This window comes from Lissotriton vulgaris, chromosome 4_1, assembly GCF_964263255.1.
Source record: "Lissotriton vulgaris chromosome 4_1, aLisVul1.2, whole genome shotgun sequence".
Classification (NCBI taxonomy): Eukaryota; Metazoa; Chordata; class Amphibia; order Caudata; family Salamandridae; genus Lissotriton; species Lissotriton vulgaris.
In genome coordinates, this window is record NC_141691.1 from 482,917,129 (window position 1) to 482,932,019 (window position 14,891).

General features: G+C 43.4%; 1 protein-coding gene across 1 annotated transcript; it reads left to right on the forward strand.

Annotated features, from left to right (window-relative positions):
- The first annotated feature begins 898 nt into the window (after positions 1-898).
- On the forward strand, positions 899-11,651 carry RPL36A (ribosomal protein L36a). Its single transcript, XM_086964644.1, has 5 exons — positions 899-1,002; positions 2,127-2,232; positions 2,331-2,398; positions 10,152-10,274; positions 11,589-11,651. The coding sequence occupies exons 1-5, from the start codon at positions 1,000-1,002 to the stop codon at positions 11,607-11,609; spliced, it is 321 nt and encodes a 106-aa protein (XP_086820770.1). The 5' UTR covers positions 899-999; the 3' UTR covers positions 11,610-11,651.
- The last annotated feature ends 3,240 nt before the right edge of the window (positions 11,652-14,891 follow it).

Consider the following 14,891-nt stretch of genomic DNA (forward strand, 5'->3'; position numbering starts at 1 on the left):
ACCTTTCACATGGAACATATTCACACACAAAGTAGTTCCCCTCACAGCCAGGGAGCACTACTGTATTTTGAGAGGTGGGGAGGTGGAGTGGGGCCTTGAGACAATAAACACAGTTTTTACCTGTAGCAAAAATTTCTTTTAGATTGAAGAGAGCACAGCATATTCCAAAACAATAATTTTTGGCAAACACCATTACAAAATAAAACTATAATAACCAGAAAGCTGGTGGCCAGCGCCAGACCGTTTGGCTTTGCCAGTGCTTGTTTTATATTGGGTGCAGATGAGCTACTCACTCACGCAACTGGGTCTCTTGGGAGCTCTGGATCACTCACATGGCGTGCGGCATGGTACCACACTGCAAGTGTAACGTTTCCATGGTATGAAAAAGCCTTACATACTTGAATGTGCATAATCATTGTCAATATGCCATTAAATAACATAACTAGCTGCATGTGCACACTTCTGGAATATTTTCAAGTACTACATTCAATATGGCCGCCAAGTTGATGTTTGTAGGCGGAACCATTGTCGCCATTTTTTTAAGGGGGTGGGGGGGAGGCTGTCTGAAACATTCCTAAAAGAGCGACCATGTTGCAGCGGAACATTCTGACTAATAGCTATGCTAAGATTGTGTAATACCACAATAAAATAGAATTTACACTTTACTTCGTGTAAGACGTGTCTATGTATAAATTGTTGTATACATATTTTATTTCCCTTTCCTAACGAGCTCCCGAAGTCGCATTTGATTGTTGGAGGCGTACCATTAGTGTTAACAAAAAAATAGTCGGTTTGTGAGAATTGGGGGCAAATCGTACCGTCCACAGTGACACCGTGTGGTCTAGCGTTCTTTATGGCGGTGTCATTCATTCACTCTTACTTCCTGTTCTTGCGATGATTTTCTCTAACTTGTTTCTTCTTCCGGGTCACGTTTCGAACGGATATATACAACCACTTCCGGGGTAGTCTCGTCCTCTTCGGCCCGCTGATGCTGGCAAGATGGTGAGGGTTTTTGGGATCGCGCTAATCCAGTGTGAAATATCCGCGGCCATCCCTCCTCTGTAGCGGGTGCATTCCGCACGAAAGCCCCACAACATGTTCTTTACAGCCCCTGCTCTTTTTTGCTGTAGATATTGTGGGGACTGTGCGTCTTCATCTGTCGTTTGACTTGGAAGTAATAGATGCTTTCTCCGCACTTAAGTGGCGGATCCTTGTTTCTCCGTTATCAACAGAACTATAACCGAAACCCCTAGCGTGCTCTTCATGGGCAACCGGAAAAAATTAACTAAGGCCCTGGCGGCAGTTTCGGAATTATCGTCTTTTGAAGCTCACGACAAATTGAGTAAAACAGAGTTTTGACTGTTTTACTCCTGCATGTTTCGAGTTTACCGTTTTAGTGTGTTGCAGACCGGAATTTTTCACGAGAGTATTTCGTCATTCACCTTTATGTTAAGTCGCACTGTAATTGTGCCGTCTAGGCTGGAGTGTGAATATTGCGGGTTTGAGCACTTGGTAATTGACAACAGAGCTGAGGGGCATGCCGCCAACTTTTAAAACTGCTTTGTTCGCGGCTCTAATTGCCTGGTTATGCTCAATTTGTATAAAGTCCATCATTATGAGGGGTCTTTTGGTGCTTTTAATTGACAATTCTGATTCTGCGGAGTTAATTTTCATTACTTCACCTAAAATGTTCCTACATAATAAAGTCGCGTTCTGTTGCCATTCATATTGGGCATTTCCTTTGGGAGCTTTCAATATACATTAATGTAAAATCTCATTCATGTTTTATCGATTGGAGTAGACAGTCAGTCTGGTTTGACAACTGCTAGTTCGCTGTATGGTTCATGAATTAGTGGAATGTTATGCCTTTGGTCTTGACTCTTGGAATTAAATCACCTACCCTGTGGTTGAAAAGGGTTTTGCGAAACCTGTTAGTGGTAAACAAGTGTTATGGACTATTTACCCCTACACTCTTTAACATTGTCGTAGTTTAATTCCCGACGAGACTCTCACATTAGAATCCATGAAATGCTGTTCTTGTAGGCTCCCTCTACTAGTTCTGTTTTAATGCATGTTTCCTTTATGTGCGTATATATGTACGAATTGACTTATTTTGTTCTTGGTAGGTGAACGTCCCGAAAACTCGCAGGACTTACTGCAAGAAGTGCGGGAAGCATCAGCCCCACAAAGTAACTCAGTACAAGAAGGGAAAGGATTCACTCTATGCCCAGGGTAAGCCCTAACTTATCTTCATAGTGATGTAAACTTTGTAGATCTCTACGGTCTTCAAGATTTGTTTGGTTGCTTATTAACATGCCTTTTTTCTGTAGGAAAGAGACGATACGATCGTAAGCAGAGCGGTTATGGTGGTCAAACGAAGCCCATTTTCCGTAAAAAGGTGAGACTGGTTTCTAAAAGTAGCTTGCCTAGTAATGTCACCCTGTATGCTCTAGTAGGGATCCACTGTGGCCCACGTCCTTATATCAATGCATTGTTTGGCTCTAGCCGTGGTTTGTTGCAAGCCTGTTGCCGTGATGTGTAAACATTTTCTGGGTTGTTCTTACCAGTGCCCTAATCAAGGGTGGCTGAGTAATTGGGTTGATATTGCACACCTGATTAAATCAGAGAGCACGGAGGCAGTTTTTTTTAGTGTAATAAATGGCATGCAACTTTATCTAAAGACATAGTGTGAGCTCTCCATCAAATCGTTAGTTATTGCACGCGGTAGTAGTTTGTTTATGGCGTTAGTCCTTTTTAAGCATTGCATTGTTGGGCCTCTTAATCATTGATTGGCATAGCACTCAATAATAGCCAGATGCCCAGCCCTAGTTTACCTTGCCGTCTTGACATTGAGCCGAAAAACAAGCTGTTATGTCTGCATCAGAAGCATACTACCGGCAGTCAAGTCAAAGATAACTTTATTCGGTGTTTGTTAAACCATAAAAGCACATAAAAATTAATTTAAAAAGAAAATTTCATCCACGAAAGCAGTAGTACAATTTGATTCATTATTTTACAAGAAAAACGTTAAAAAGTTAAGACATTAAAAACCGTGTTAGAAGGCATTGGAGGAATCCTGGCTAATATGTGCTATTGAGTGAAGTATGGTACAATCCAATACAATCATACAAACATTATGCCATTGTACCTCTGCATCTTACTACGTATTTTAGAAATTTAGCAGCTGCATCCACAGTAAGTTCATCCTGTAACCTATATAATTTGATTAGAGCTGGTTTGCATTGTCTCAGTCCCCACATCTTTAAAAGGGGTAACAGATACCTCCTTTCTGCCCCATTCATAGAATTTACAAAAAAAGATGCTATGGATATTTGACTGCGTAGATACGTCATCGCATGGATATTTTGTTCATGTGGCAGACCAGTCATTTTGGATGGGAAATGTTATCAGCCTATAAAAACAATCCGTTCTCATCCTTGTTAGTAGCATTCTCGGGTAACTAGCAATTTCCGGGGCCAGGTATGGATGTATGCCGGGGCCATGTAGAATGCGACGATGAGAGATGATCGTAGACTTACTTCCATCCAGATACCACCGCCTGTCTTCTAACAGCTCAAGGCACATTTCCTTTAAAGCTTTTTTCGGCATTAATTCACATGAGCTGGGGGTTGCATAAAGTTCTGGGTGGGCGATAGAATTAAAAAAATGTTAACATAGTGGAGCCAAATAAACTTCCTAGCCGCCGATTGATTCATGCAGTCTTGGATCGCATCCATGCTAAAAGCTGTATCCTCTGAGGACCATATCTTGTGCCACAGCATGACAGGAGTTCTTAATAAGATCTGTGATATGAACTCGGTCTAATTCTTTGTGACATATGGTTGTAGAGATTGATCTCGGGACAGCTAACAAATACCTAAAATAAGGCGTTTTCTGCTAATTGAATTTGTGTGCAATCTGCTATGCCCCATAGGTCGCAGGAGACACATTTAGCTGCATAGATCTTAAGCAGGGTGTCTATAGGTTTTCTGCCCAATCTTTTGGCAAATTGTTTTACTGCGCCAATGGTGCGGGAGAAGGCCAGATTGCGTGTGGCAATGACTGGTCCAGGTTCCTCTATTATTAAGTGATACCTAGGTATGAAAATGTTTTGGTCAAGCCTATCTTTGCCTGATTAACGAAGGTTTTGCAGTCTGTTTTGGAGGTTTTTTTTAGGTGCAACACATGGTGAAAGTTTTTCCCACGTTTATCTTCAAACCTCTAGAACCCATTTAAGTTGAGAAGCCGGTTAAGGCCTTTTGAAGGCCCACCTGGGTTCGTGACATTACAGCGTCGTCGGCGTATAGTAGTATTGGTACCGACAAGCCGTTTATTTTAGGATGGTCAACTTTCAAATTAATCAAAAAGTCTGCCACTTCGTTAATGTACAAATTAAAAAGAAACAGTGCGAGGATGCATCTGTCGAACGCCCTTTTCTATGGGGAACTTCTTAGTGCGTTCTCCATTTTTGCCATAGCGGACCGTTGCTCCTGCACCTCTGTAAAGTTCCTTAATAAAATTCAGCACAGGTGGGTCTATCCCCATCTTAGTTAGGGTTGTCCATAACACTTTGTGATTCAAGCAATCAAAAGCAGAGCTTAAATCGACAAACGTCATGTATAAATTCCCTTTTTTGACCACCATATATTTGCTAGTTATTAGTGCCAGGTTGAGTCCCTGCTCGACTGTGCCCAGCCCACTCATGAACCCGTATTGGAATTTGAAAAGAACCCCTTCAGATTTGGGCCAGGATTGTAATTTGGTAAGTAAAACTCTCCCTGCTACTTTCATCAAGGAGTTGAGCAGGGAGATTGGCCTATAACATTTAGGGTCCTGCCTGTCGCCTTTTTAGGTCGAGCGACCTATCTCAATGCCCATGGGCATTGAGAGCGGGAGCTCGATATAAAGTGGCTTATACAGAGCTTACCTAGATCGGGCGATTCCATGAAGTGCCCGTGAAAGCTCGCTCAATGCGCATTGCCATTAAAAGCGCGTGCACAGACACCAACCTCCCTCCCACAGTCATCCCCCAGCGTGCGCTGTGCCAACAAGCCTTTGAAGTGAAGCTTCAAAGGCTTCACACGTTTCTCGCATTTCTCCTCCCTCCCTCGCCTCCCTCGCCCTTCAGCGTGCCTTTTCCCAATGTCCATTTATTTATTAATTATTTTTGTTGCTTTCCCTTTGCTCGACTAATAGCACGGCGTCTGTGAAGCGGACGCCTTACTTCATGTTTTGGACGGCATTTATATTACGGCCGCCTTATCTTTCCTTTCCATCGCTGCCTCTATATTTCTGGCTTTCTCCCTCCCTCCTTGCGATAGGAGCCCTCCTCCCACCCTCCGAGCACAAACGCAGTTTACACAACCATTCATTGACATGTGAGGTGACATTGTAATTGAAAACAATTTAGAATATGAATTTTCATGCCTTTTTTCATGCCTATGTAGACAATATCAGCGTCATCTACCACAAAAGAAGAGTTATTTGAGAGAAAAAGTGTGCAGTTTAAAAAAATATATATTAGCGTGTTGCAATACTTTATTTTTACTTCAATGTATTAACTAGAAGCAGGGCCTGGTTTTATATAAAATAGCCGGGCGCCAAGTCTCTGCTGTGCTACCTCAGTGCGGTGGCTATCCTGCCGGGTGATCACTGTGTTTTAAAAAAATCCTAATGGGTAAACTATAGATTTCACGTAAATCTGTTACTGGTGCAGCATCGCGCTACTGAAGGACAACCTAGTGCACTTTCTAAAACACATGCACCAACCAGTTCAGAGTTGTTTGGGATTTTGCAAACAGAACAAGTAATGACCCCGCCAGCCAAACTTCGACCAGAGTATGGATGTCATTCTTTCGGGCTGTGTGTTTATTCTTTTGTGCTGCTTTTTAGACTTGCGGACTTTCAAGACCTATTGATGATTTCATTTTACACCGCCTTATTTGTAATGGGAAGGATGGTGCGCAAAGCCTGTTTGTCGAATCCTGCATTACTCTACATGCGTGCGTGTGAGGGCCCAGAACAGAGAAAGGGTACATGCTTGGAGAGTTTCCCTACTCCGTTACCCTGCTAATGAATCCATTTATGTCCTCGGAGGGTTTCGGACGGGGCAGAGGTCAGTGGTGGCACAAAGCAGAGTTTCACCAGCTGAGGCTCGCATGTAGCCGCTACCACAGCCTCTGTGTCGGGACCTTATAACACGAGCCCGGTCACGAGCTCCTCTCCTCTCTTAGCCTCTGCTCGGAGGTCGTCTGATAAACTCCCCACCCGCGCACCCCTGTCACTTGACCTCTGTTAACAGCCTGGTGCGAAACGACCACCTTCCTGGTTTAGAGACAAATCCCGTCTCGCCCCGTGCGTCCGACCTTCATCGTGTTAACAAAGGTGCACAAAGCCCAGCGCCGCAGCGTTTTTAAGATCGCTAAAAAGTCAGAACGCATCTGCTAGTCGCCCTGGCCGCCCACCTCAATCAGTTTTCAACAAGGAGTAGTTTAGTGTGTGGACGTATTCAAACACAGCCTGCCCTCTCATAAAAGTATTGTGCATGATATGTGAAACATATCACATGGGGCTACTTACTGGCACTATCTGCAGTTCGACACAAGATTTAATCACACCAGAGGAAGTAAATGAGGTGCCGCTCCAAATTCCATGAGCAGGTTTCAAAAGAAGCTCTCAGATTGCAGCTTGGCTCAGTAGCACAATAAACCTGCAGATGAAACTGTTCAGCTTCTTTTGAAACAAGCTCGTGCAGAAAAGAGTGGGGATAATTATTTGTTTTATCTCTGTGCGCAGAGTGACGTCTTTCAGCTTCACCATTTCAAGAGATAAACAAGCGCTCAGTTTCATCTGTGTATGACCTGCCGGGATCTAGGCAGAATCCTAGCATGTCGTCCTAAACATTCATCTTTCCAATGTTTGTACTTTGTTCAGGGCTCTCCACTGAATAAGAAATGTTGAATAAATATGTTTTATGTGAAGAACTTTGGATTACACGATAGTAATGTAGTTGAGCTCCTCCTGTGTGGCAGCATATATCCCGGTTGGTGCAGACTTTGACTGTCGTCATCTGTGCATGCCACGCAGCACCTCAGGTTTTCCCCATCTGACTCTCTCCCTCACACACATGTTTGCACCGCCCCCTGTGACGTCACGTCTCACTCTGCAGACCTGCATGGCCAGGCTCCTTTGCTCTTTAAAACTTGTCCTTGCTGAAGTTGCATCTGCCAACACCTGCTGAAAGGGGGTGCGCACTCCGAGCAAAGGTATCACTTCATCGCCACTGTTTGCAGCAAATGGACACTTTTTAAAAAATCCTACCCTGCTCTCTAGAGATGTGGCCTAACGACCAGAGCTGCCATCTAAGTCACGTAAATACAAAACATGTTGCATTCCAAATGCTATAGGTGTCACATTCGCGAAAGTTATAACTATTGGCATTGTAAATGACAAAGCTATCAATTTATCAATTTTCAAAACCAAGAAATAAATAAAATATTTGTCATTTACAAGACCAATAGTTCCAACTTTTCTAATGCGAGACCTATTGCATTTCCAATGCTTGTTTAAAAATGGGAATTACAATGGCTTCTTGCCATGTGGCAGGAAAGCCGGTTTGACTAAAGGCATTTATGAGAAGCGGGGCCCAGAGATACGTGTTTTCTTTAAATAAATCGATTTGGATGCCATCTGGGCCTGGGGCTTTGGAATTGGCACTCTCTCGAATGGCCTGCTCAACTTCTGGTGAGGAAAAGGCTATGTTCAAAGGAAATGTATCTATGGTGTGTGATGATGCTTCGGACTGTGGGGAAGTAGCGGTGTGTGATAGTATCTCAAGGGAATTTAACAACCATGGTTCATCATTTTTATACAATGCCGTGAAATAACTGACCCACACGTCCTCAGCTATGGCTACCTCCAAAGAATCAGTCTTTCTCTCTACAAAGAACGGGGCACTAACTTCTCTACAGAAAGAAATATTGTCCCGGAGGGCACTGGCCTTAATGCCTCCCACGCAAGGTTTTTAAGCTCATTCTTCCTATTTTGAAGTGCCTGTTTGTAGTCTAACCTCGCTGCTCTAACTAAATAATGTCTTTCGGCAGGGTCTTTACAGCCTGCAGGCAGTATTTAAAAGCAAGTTGGTACTTCATAATAACAAAACCACTTTAGTTTACCTGTTGAAAGTGGCAATGTGCCAGGAAGAAATGACTTGGTAACGGTTTTAGTTGCAAGACTATGCCCACTGAAATGCGTCGATCTTTGTAATATCTAACACAACTTCTTATTATTATTATTAAGCTTTATTCGATTTTAGATATAAAATCATAAAAGCACATTACAATATATATGCACCATTACATTTCGTTTCATATCACAATAATTACATTATGGCATAAGATCTTTAAAAAAGGTCAAGTACTAGAATAAATAATATATCAGGTCAAGTCAGAGTCTGGATGTTAATACCCCTCACCCCGGAGCTGGTTCAGCCCAACCAACAGTTACTCTCTTCCTTGCTCTTGTATAGGGGTGGCGTGATTCTCTGGGATAGAAGTCAGGTAGTCCCCAGGTGTATATAGGTCCATCTCCTAACTGTGGTTTCCAAGTCTGTAGGTATGGGACAACATTGCTATTTCTAAACTTTATCAGCACCAGATCGCCAGATCTGTTTTCGAAGCGGACCCAACCATCCCACCCTTCTAACACATTGTATTCTGCCGTCGATGTGGGGAGCAGGGGTCTATTCTTTGTTAACCAGAACAGTGCCTTGTTACTTAACGCCTGTTGACTTTCAGATTTTCCATTGGTAAGCTCAGGCACACCAGAAAGGACACACAAACAGGGCTGCCTCTGGTGGTAGATGGATGTGATTTGATTTTCGTGGCATGTTCCCTGTATTCGGAAATGACCCTTTGGGTGGTATAGTTACTTTGATCGGCTTCGTCTCGAAAGAGCAACTATTTGCTGTTATTAGTTTGGCCTGCACTTTCTGGGTCGGTGGAGTTGACATACCTGGGATTGCCTGTCGGGATTGATTAATGTTACTTTGGGGAGTTGTTAAAGGCACTACGGAGTCGCAAAGGGGCTGTAAATGATTTGGGCCTGCAATACTTTTTAGGAGTAACGAGTTTGTCTTGGTCATTTCCTCTATTGCCACGATCCTTTCCCCAAAGTTGTTTATTTTTTCTATCAGAGGTTGTATCGCAGAGTTAATCATAGTTTGTAGCTGGGCCAACAGGGTTGCTAAAGTTGGGGATAAGGACAGTTTTTGCTGCTTTGCGTGGCAGCCTGTATGAATCTCCACAGGTTGTTTTCGTTTCCCAGAAAGGTCCAGGAGGGGCATATTGGGGTTCGTATTACCTATAGCAGGTGGACAGGGGGGAGTACCCAGGAGATTTCTGTGTTGGATAATGTTCTGAACTGGGGACTTGTGAAGACTGTAGAGCAGTAGGATGCATTAATATGCTCTGATGTAGACTCAACGGCAACGTACGTGGATTTGCATATGCTGTTGAGTTCCTCCAGGAGTGATAGATTTTGTAACGCAGCGACTGACTGTGGGGGGGTGGAATCACTATTGGAACAGTCAGTGGACAGTCGTTTTCGCTCTGTTCTTACGGGTTGTTGGACAGTAGGTGGTGTTGTCTTGAGTAGATATTGGACCATCGTCCCCTTAGCCGTGTCCCTTGTCAAAGTAGGAATTTTTCGGGCCCCCTTAAAAGACATGGTATAAGTAGCAGTAGACCTGCTGGGACTAGGAATATCGCAACACACGTTCTTTTACCTCTTTTGGCTGCACGACCAGGGGGGGTGGCCCGTCCCGTCCTCTTCTGGCCTTAGATGGTCCCGCCCTTGACTCGCGGTGCGAGAGGTTCCCCTGGCTTTTGCCCGCGCCTCCGGGCGCTCCGCTGACGTCACCTGACTGCCGGGGCACCTGGGGATGTAGTCCCTTGCCCTCGCGGCGGTCAGGATGTTGGCGCTAGTGTGACTCCCGCCGTTCCCCTCACGGCACCAGGTTAGTGTGGCAGGACCTCCCAGGGCGATCTCCTCCCTGTTTGCAGCTTCCCTTGCAGCGCTCGCCCACAACTTCTTATTTCGGAATGTATCATATATTAACATTAGACTAAGCAGCACTTTTATATATTTTTTAGGCTAAGACCACGAAAAAGATTGTATTGAGATTGGAGTGCGTTGAGTCGAACTGCAGGTCCAAGAGGATGCTGGCCATCAAAAGGTGTAAACACTTTGAATTGGGCGGAGACAAGAAGAGAAAGGTATGTGTAAAGGGTCTGCATAGTGCGAAGTTCTTGTTGGCATGTTTTTAGAAGTGTTCCACGTGCATACGATCCATAAATGTAACGGGCACTAACTATTAGTGTTATTTCTACATCCCATTATGTAGTGTGGGGTATTGTTTGGTTCTTTAAAGATGACTTTTGATGGTTCCAGAGAAAGTAATCTGTGATGGAACACGTTTGGGACTGGGCAGACTGACAACTCTGGTTTATGAATCATGAGTTTGTCTAAAATAGTGTTGCAGTTTTTGAGTAATGTTATGATTGCACCTATAATGTACGCTGAGCAGAAAAATCAGTGCAACGTGTATATACAAATGGAGATTAAGAAATAGATAATGTACACAATGGTTGAGCATCTTGCCTAGTTTCTTTTAGGTGTGCAAGACAAAGCGTTGTGTAAATATCACTGCCTCAACACTTTGTAATGTTAAAACAATAGTGTCCAGATTGGTCAAAAAGGGGTGAAGGTAACCAGTAACTCCTTATAGACAGTCACAGGGCGAATAACTTCTCAATGATATGGTGGTGGTTTGAACTTTTTGGGTGGTGCTTTATTCAAACCTAAATCTGATGTAGTGTTGGGGCAATACACCAGAGACTAGGACTGATACGCAGAGATTGGAACATGACTGGGCGTTTCTAAATCAAGAGATTAACCCACCTCGGGCACTTAAATAATTTTGTTTCCCGCACTGTATGCTATGGATAGTCTACCTTGGGCGTCAAGGAGGGAGACTGTCATGGGAAGCAAGACTGCTTGAGCTTCTCCCACAGTTGTTAGCAGTTATTATTATTATTTAATTTTATAGAGCGCGTAGTCACCCGTAAGTATCCCAGCGCCAGCAGTCTTAAGTAGGCTGATTTAACTGGGGGGCTATGGCTTAAGGCCCCTTATTTCCCTATGTGCTCTAACTTCTGGGAAACCAGATATCTGGGTTTGAGGGGAAACTCCTCGCAAATATGGCCAAGCCAAAAGATCGGATTGTGGGGTTTGAGGGGAAACTCCTCGCAAATATGGCCAAGCCAAAAGATCGGATTTAGGCGGTCATAACAGTGCTTAGTCCCACGTGGCCTGGTGCTTGAACTCACAATCTTGGCAACTTGAGTGTTGGTCTATTGAAGCACCTTACAGTATTGCAGATACCTGCAGTTAAATGGGAATAATTTCTAACGTCATTATTGCTTTCTAATGTGATGTCCTATATAGCGCAAGTAGCGAGTTAGATGTGTTGTACAAATGCAGAATGGATTAATGTCACAGACTAACCTTTAACACTTTTTTCATTTCAGGGCCAAGTTATCCAGTTCTAAGTTCCGTCTTTGTTCTCTGTGCAATAAAATAACTTAACAATATTTAGTGTTGTGTTTTTTATTCGATTTTGAGAATTCTGTGCAGTTCTAAAAATGTATGCAAGCTGTTATACTTAAAGGGTTAGAGTGAAATTAATTTCCCTTTGAAATGAAGTTAACTTAGATGCACACACATACCCAAAGGCACCGAGGCGCTAGACTGTTAAAACAGATAAGCGCACTCCTCCAGTCACCTCGAAGGACCTGTATTTTATAAGGTGAAGAGCCAAGTTTAGGTGCTTTTTTTAAAAGCCATGTGGCTTCTCAGGCTTTAAACTTCTCACTAGAATTGTGTGCCACATTAGCCCAAGTTTTCTGGAAGAGGCAAAATGTGCTGTATGAGGAAATATGCAAGCTATTCGTTGCCATTACCTAGCTATATTTAAATTTAGACACGAATAGCTAAATGTATTATAGTGGTGTCAGAGCGCTGTAAAATATCAGTTTCTTAGTGTCCTCACATTCAGCAGATCCTAATGAATGTTAACACACTTTTACACAGCATTTTATCAAATCCTTTTGCCTGCCAAGCGAAGATTGCATATAACCTTAGTATATAATAGTACACTTAAGAAAAAAACAAGACTATTTATCAATTTGTTTAATGAGTTGGCCTGACATCTTTCCTTCTAAACTTGTTTTCAGTATTTGGTTTGCCCTCAAACTGCTGCTGAAGCCTCTGCATAACTCCACAGTGCATTACATTTTGTGCATGTCTCACTAAGGGCTAATTGAGGTTTAAAGACCTAAGACCACGGGGAGCTACCAACATAACTTTTAACACAGCAAGTTTTAAATAACATACTATCTTGCTCGATCACAGGCCAAGACTGTCAAGGATGCAACTATCCCTCCTCAGATACCTTCTCCATTACCTACACGGTTGTGATGCCAGCATCACCCCCTTCATACACTCCACCAGAGTTTCCAGAATCTCACTGAGGTAGTTAGTTCCTGTCACTACCCCTCGGATTAGAAGACACCCCATATATCTGCAGAGTATCTGTGGGAGGATTATGATGTGAATACCCCTGCTTGCAATATAAATGAACCACCAAATCAAAAATCAAACTAGTAAAACTGGAGATTTATTTTAAAGGTTTGAAGTCAAATTAAGGCATTAAAAGCGCAGCGCCAACTGGTTTTCTGGTCTGACAGGACAGTCGCAAGATCTGGTAGACCGTGATGGAGGGGAGGGCGGGGGCATTGGGACTCGCAGTAGGCATCCTGATGCTGGTGTCCAAGGTTTTGGATCCCTTGAATCCACTAGTGGTTCAAGGTGCAAGTCCAGTCCTTCCTCTGGAAACACAGCTGTCCTTGCAAGCAGAACTGCTGGGCAGTCCTTGCATCAGAAGTCCTGATAAATCCACAGGTTCAGAAGCGATCTGCATAGTGGGGTCAGAGGATCTTCTATCTATGAAAAACCAGAGTCCACTCCAGTTACAAAATAAAGTGCTAACCTTCCAAAAAGTGACTAAACCCAAGTGAACCATTTGCTTACTAGCATGGGAATGCAATAGTTCTTGAATAACCCTCAACACTAAGGTCCCTTGGTGGGATGCTTCATCTGGTTCTACCTGCCTCACTGCGGGGCAGGGCTTCCTACAGTAGAATACACGAGCTCTTTGGAGAGAAGTGAACTGTAGTGGTGTGAAGGGTCAGGAATGAGGGAGTTTAACAAAAAAAACTGGCTTTTTGGAGAAACTGAACTTAAATGATCCCTGTAGCTGGTTCTGATTAAAAAAAAAAAAAAAAAAAAAAAAAACTGGGAAAGGAGGAACTCCAGCTTCCTCGCTGGTCGATATGTTTCGAAGCCTTACCCCTAAGCTCCTTCAGGACCAAATACAATGATCTGTTATCACTCGGACTAATGCCTAGTGCTGTTAGCCTATTGGGTGTTTTTGGATTGAAATACCTTTAAGGCATTTGTTTGATACCTACTTGGTAATTTTTAATAGAGCAAATATCCAAATTCTTAATTTTGACAATATTATAGGTTTCCTAATTGGACCCCTTGAGCATCAACACGGTAGGGGAGGAGTGCTGTAGTCGATGCTTCTCACCCATAGAACAATGCTGCCCATGGCTCTGGTTCATTGGCATGCATTGTTCTATGGGTGAGATTCTGGACTGTTTTTCACTGCCAGGACGTGCAGCTTAAAAGTACTCCAACTTTTTAAATGCAACACACCTGTCCGTGAGTGATGTTTAGGGCACACTCATCTTCCCCTATCCCCATTGAGACAATTGGCTGATCAAGGACAAGTGCAAGCAGCACTCCCTACCTATGTCCCACTTTAGACTAGAATTAAACTCTACCAAGTCCCTATAGATTCAACCCTTTCTAGGTTCAGTCATCAATGCTGTCCCAGGCTGAACATACTAGCTTTCCCAATATCTGCTGCCTTTTTTCAGCCAAATTGTCCCCTGTTAGTCTGAACAGTGAGACTTTGGAATAATGGCACTTTATCACTGCAGCTGTCTGCATTGGTAGAGATTTTGCATTGGGCCTTTTAACATTAGATACGCCTCCTACTGGTGCAGCTTGCAGTGATTTGGAGGACCTGCTTGACTGGATAGATCCACACGTTCACGAGTGACTAGCCACACGTCCTACTCCTAAAGATGGGCCTTTTCACAAATACTTGCATGCCACATTGGAAAATGCAAAATTACAAAACTTCCCCCTCCAGCTTTGTGCCCGCTGTCCATGGGCAATGCACTATGGGTTAACTTGTCAGGTATTCGCTTTTATTTCTCCTCTGCTCCTTCCATACATGGTAAGGAAGCTACCCAAACATTCCTCTCCTTCGTCTGGATAGCCACGTGGGCCAGACCACTTTGGTTTTGCAGCGTGAATATTTTCTGAATTAATTTTCTTAGCATTCTGCCATATAGTGGTTGGATTTGGAACCACTCTTTGATATGTGTAACCCCCCATAAGAGGCTCTCAAACAAGCTGGACCTTCTAAGGAACAGGGCGAAATCCGTCATCCAGGCAAATCTTTCTAGCAACTGAAGTCTTGGAATTTGGGTACCCATGCCCCCCAAGAATGTATGGACATCCTGAAGGAAGGGCGCAGACCTATTAGGGCCTGCTATGTGGCGAACTGGAAAAGGTTTGTCACTTAACTATAAGAATCTAATCCATCCTTAACCCAGCAGTCCATACATTGATTTTCTTCACCCACAGAAAAAAGGGCTAGCCTATACTTCCTTAGGACTACATTTTGCAACATTGCA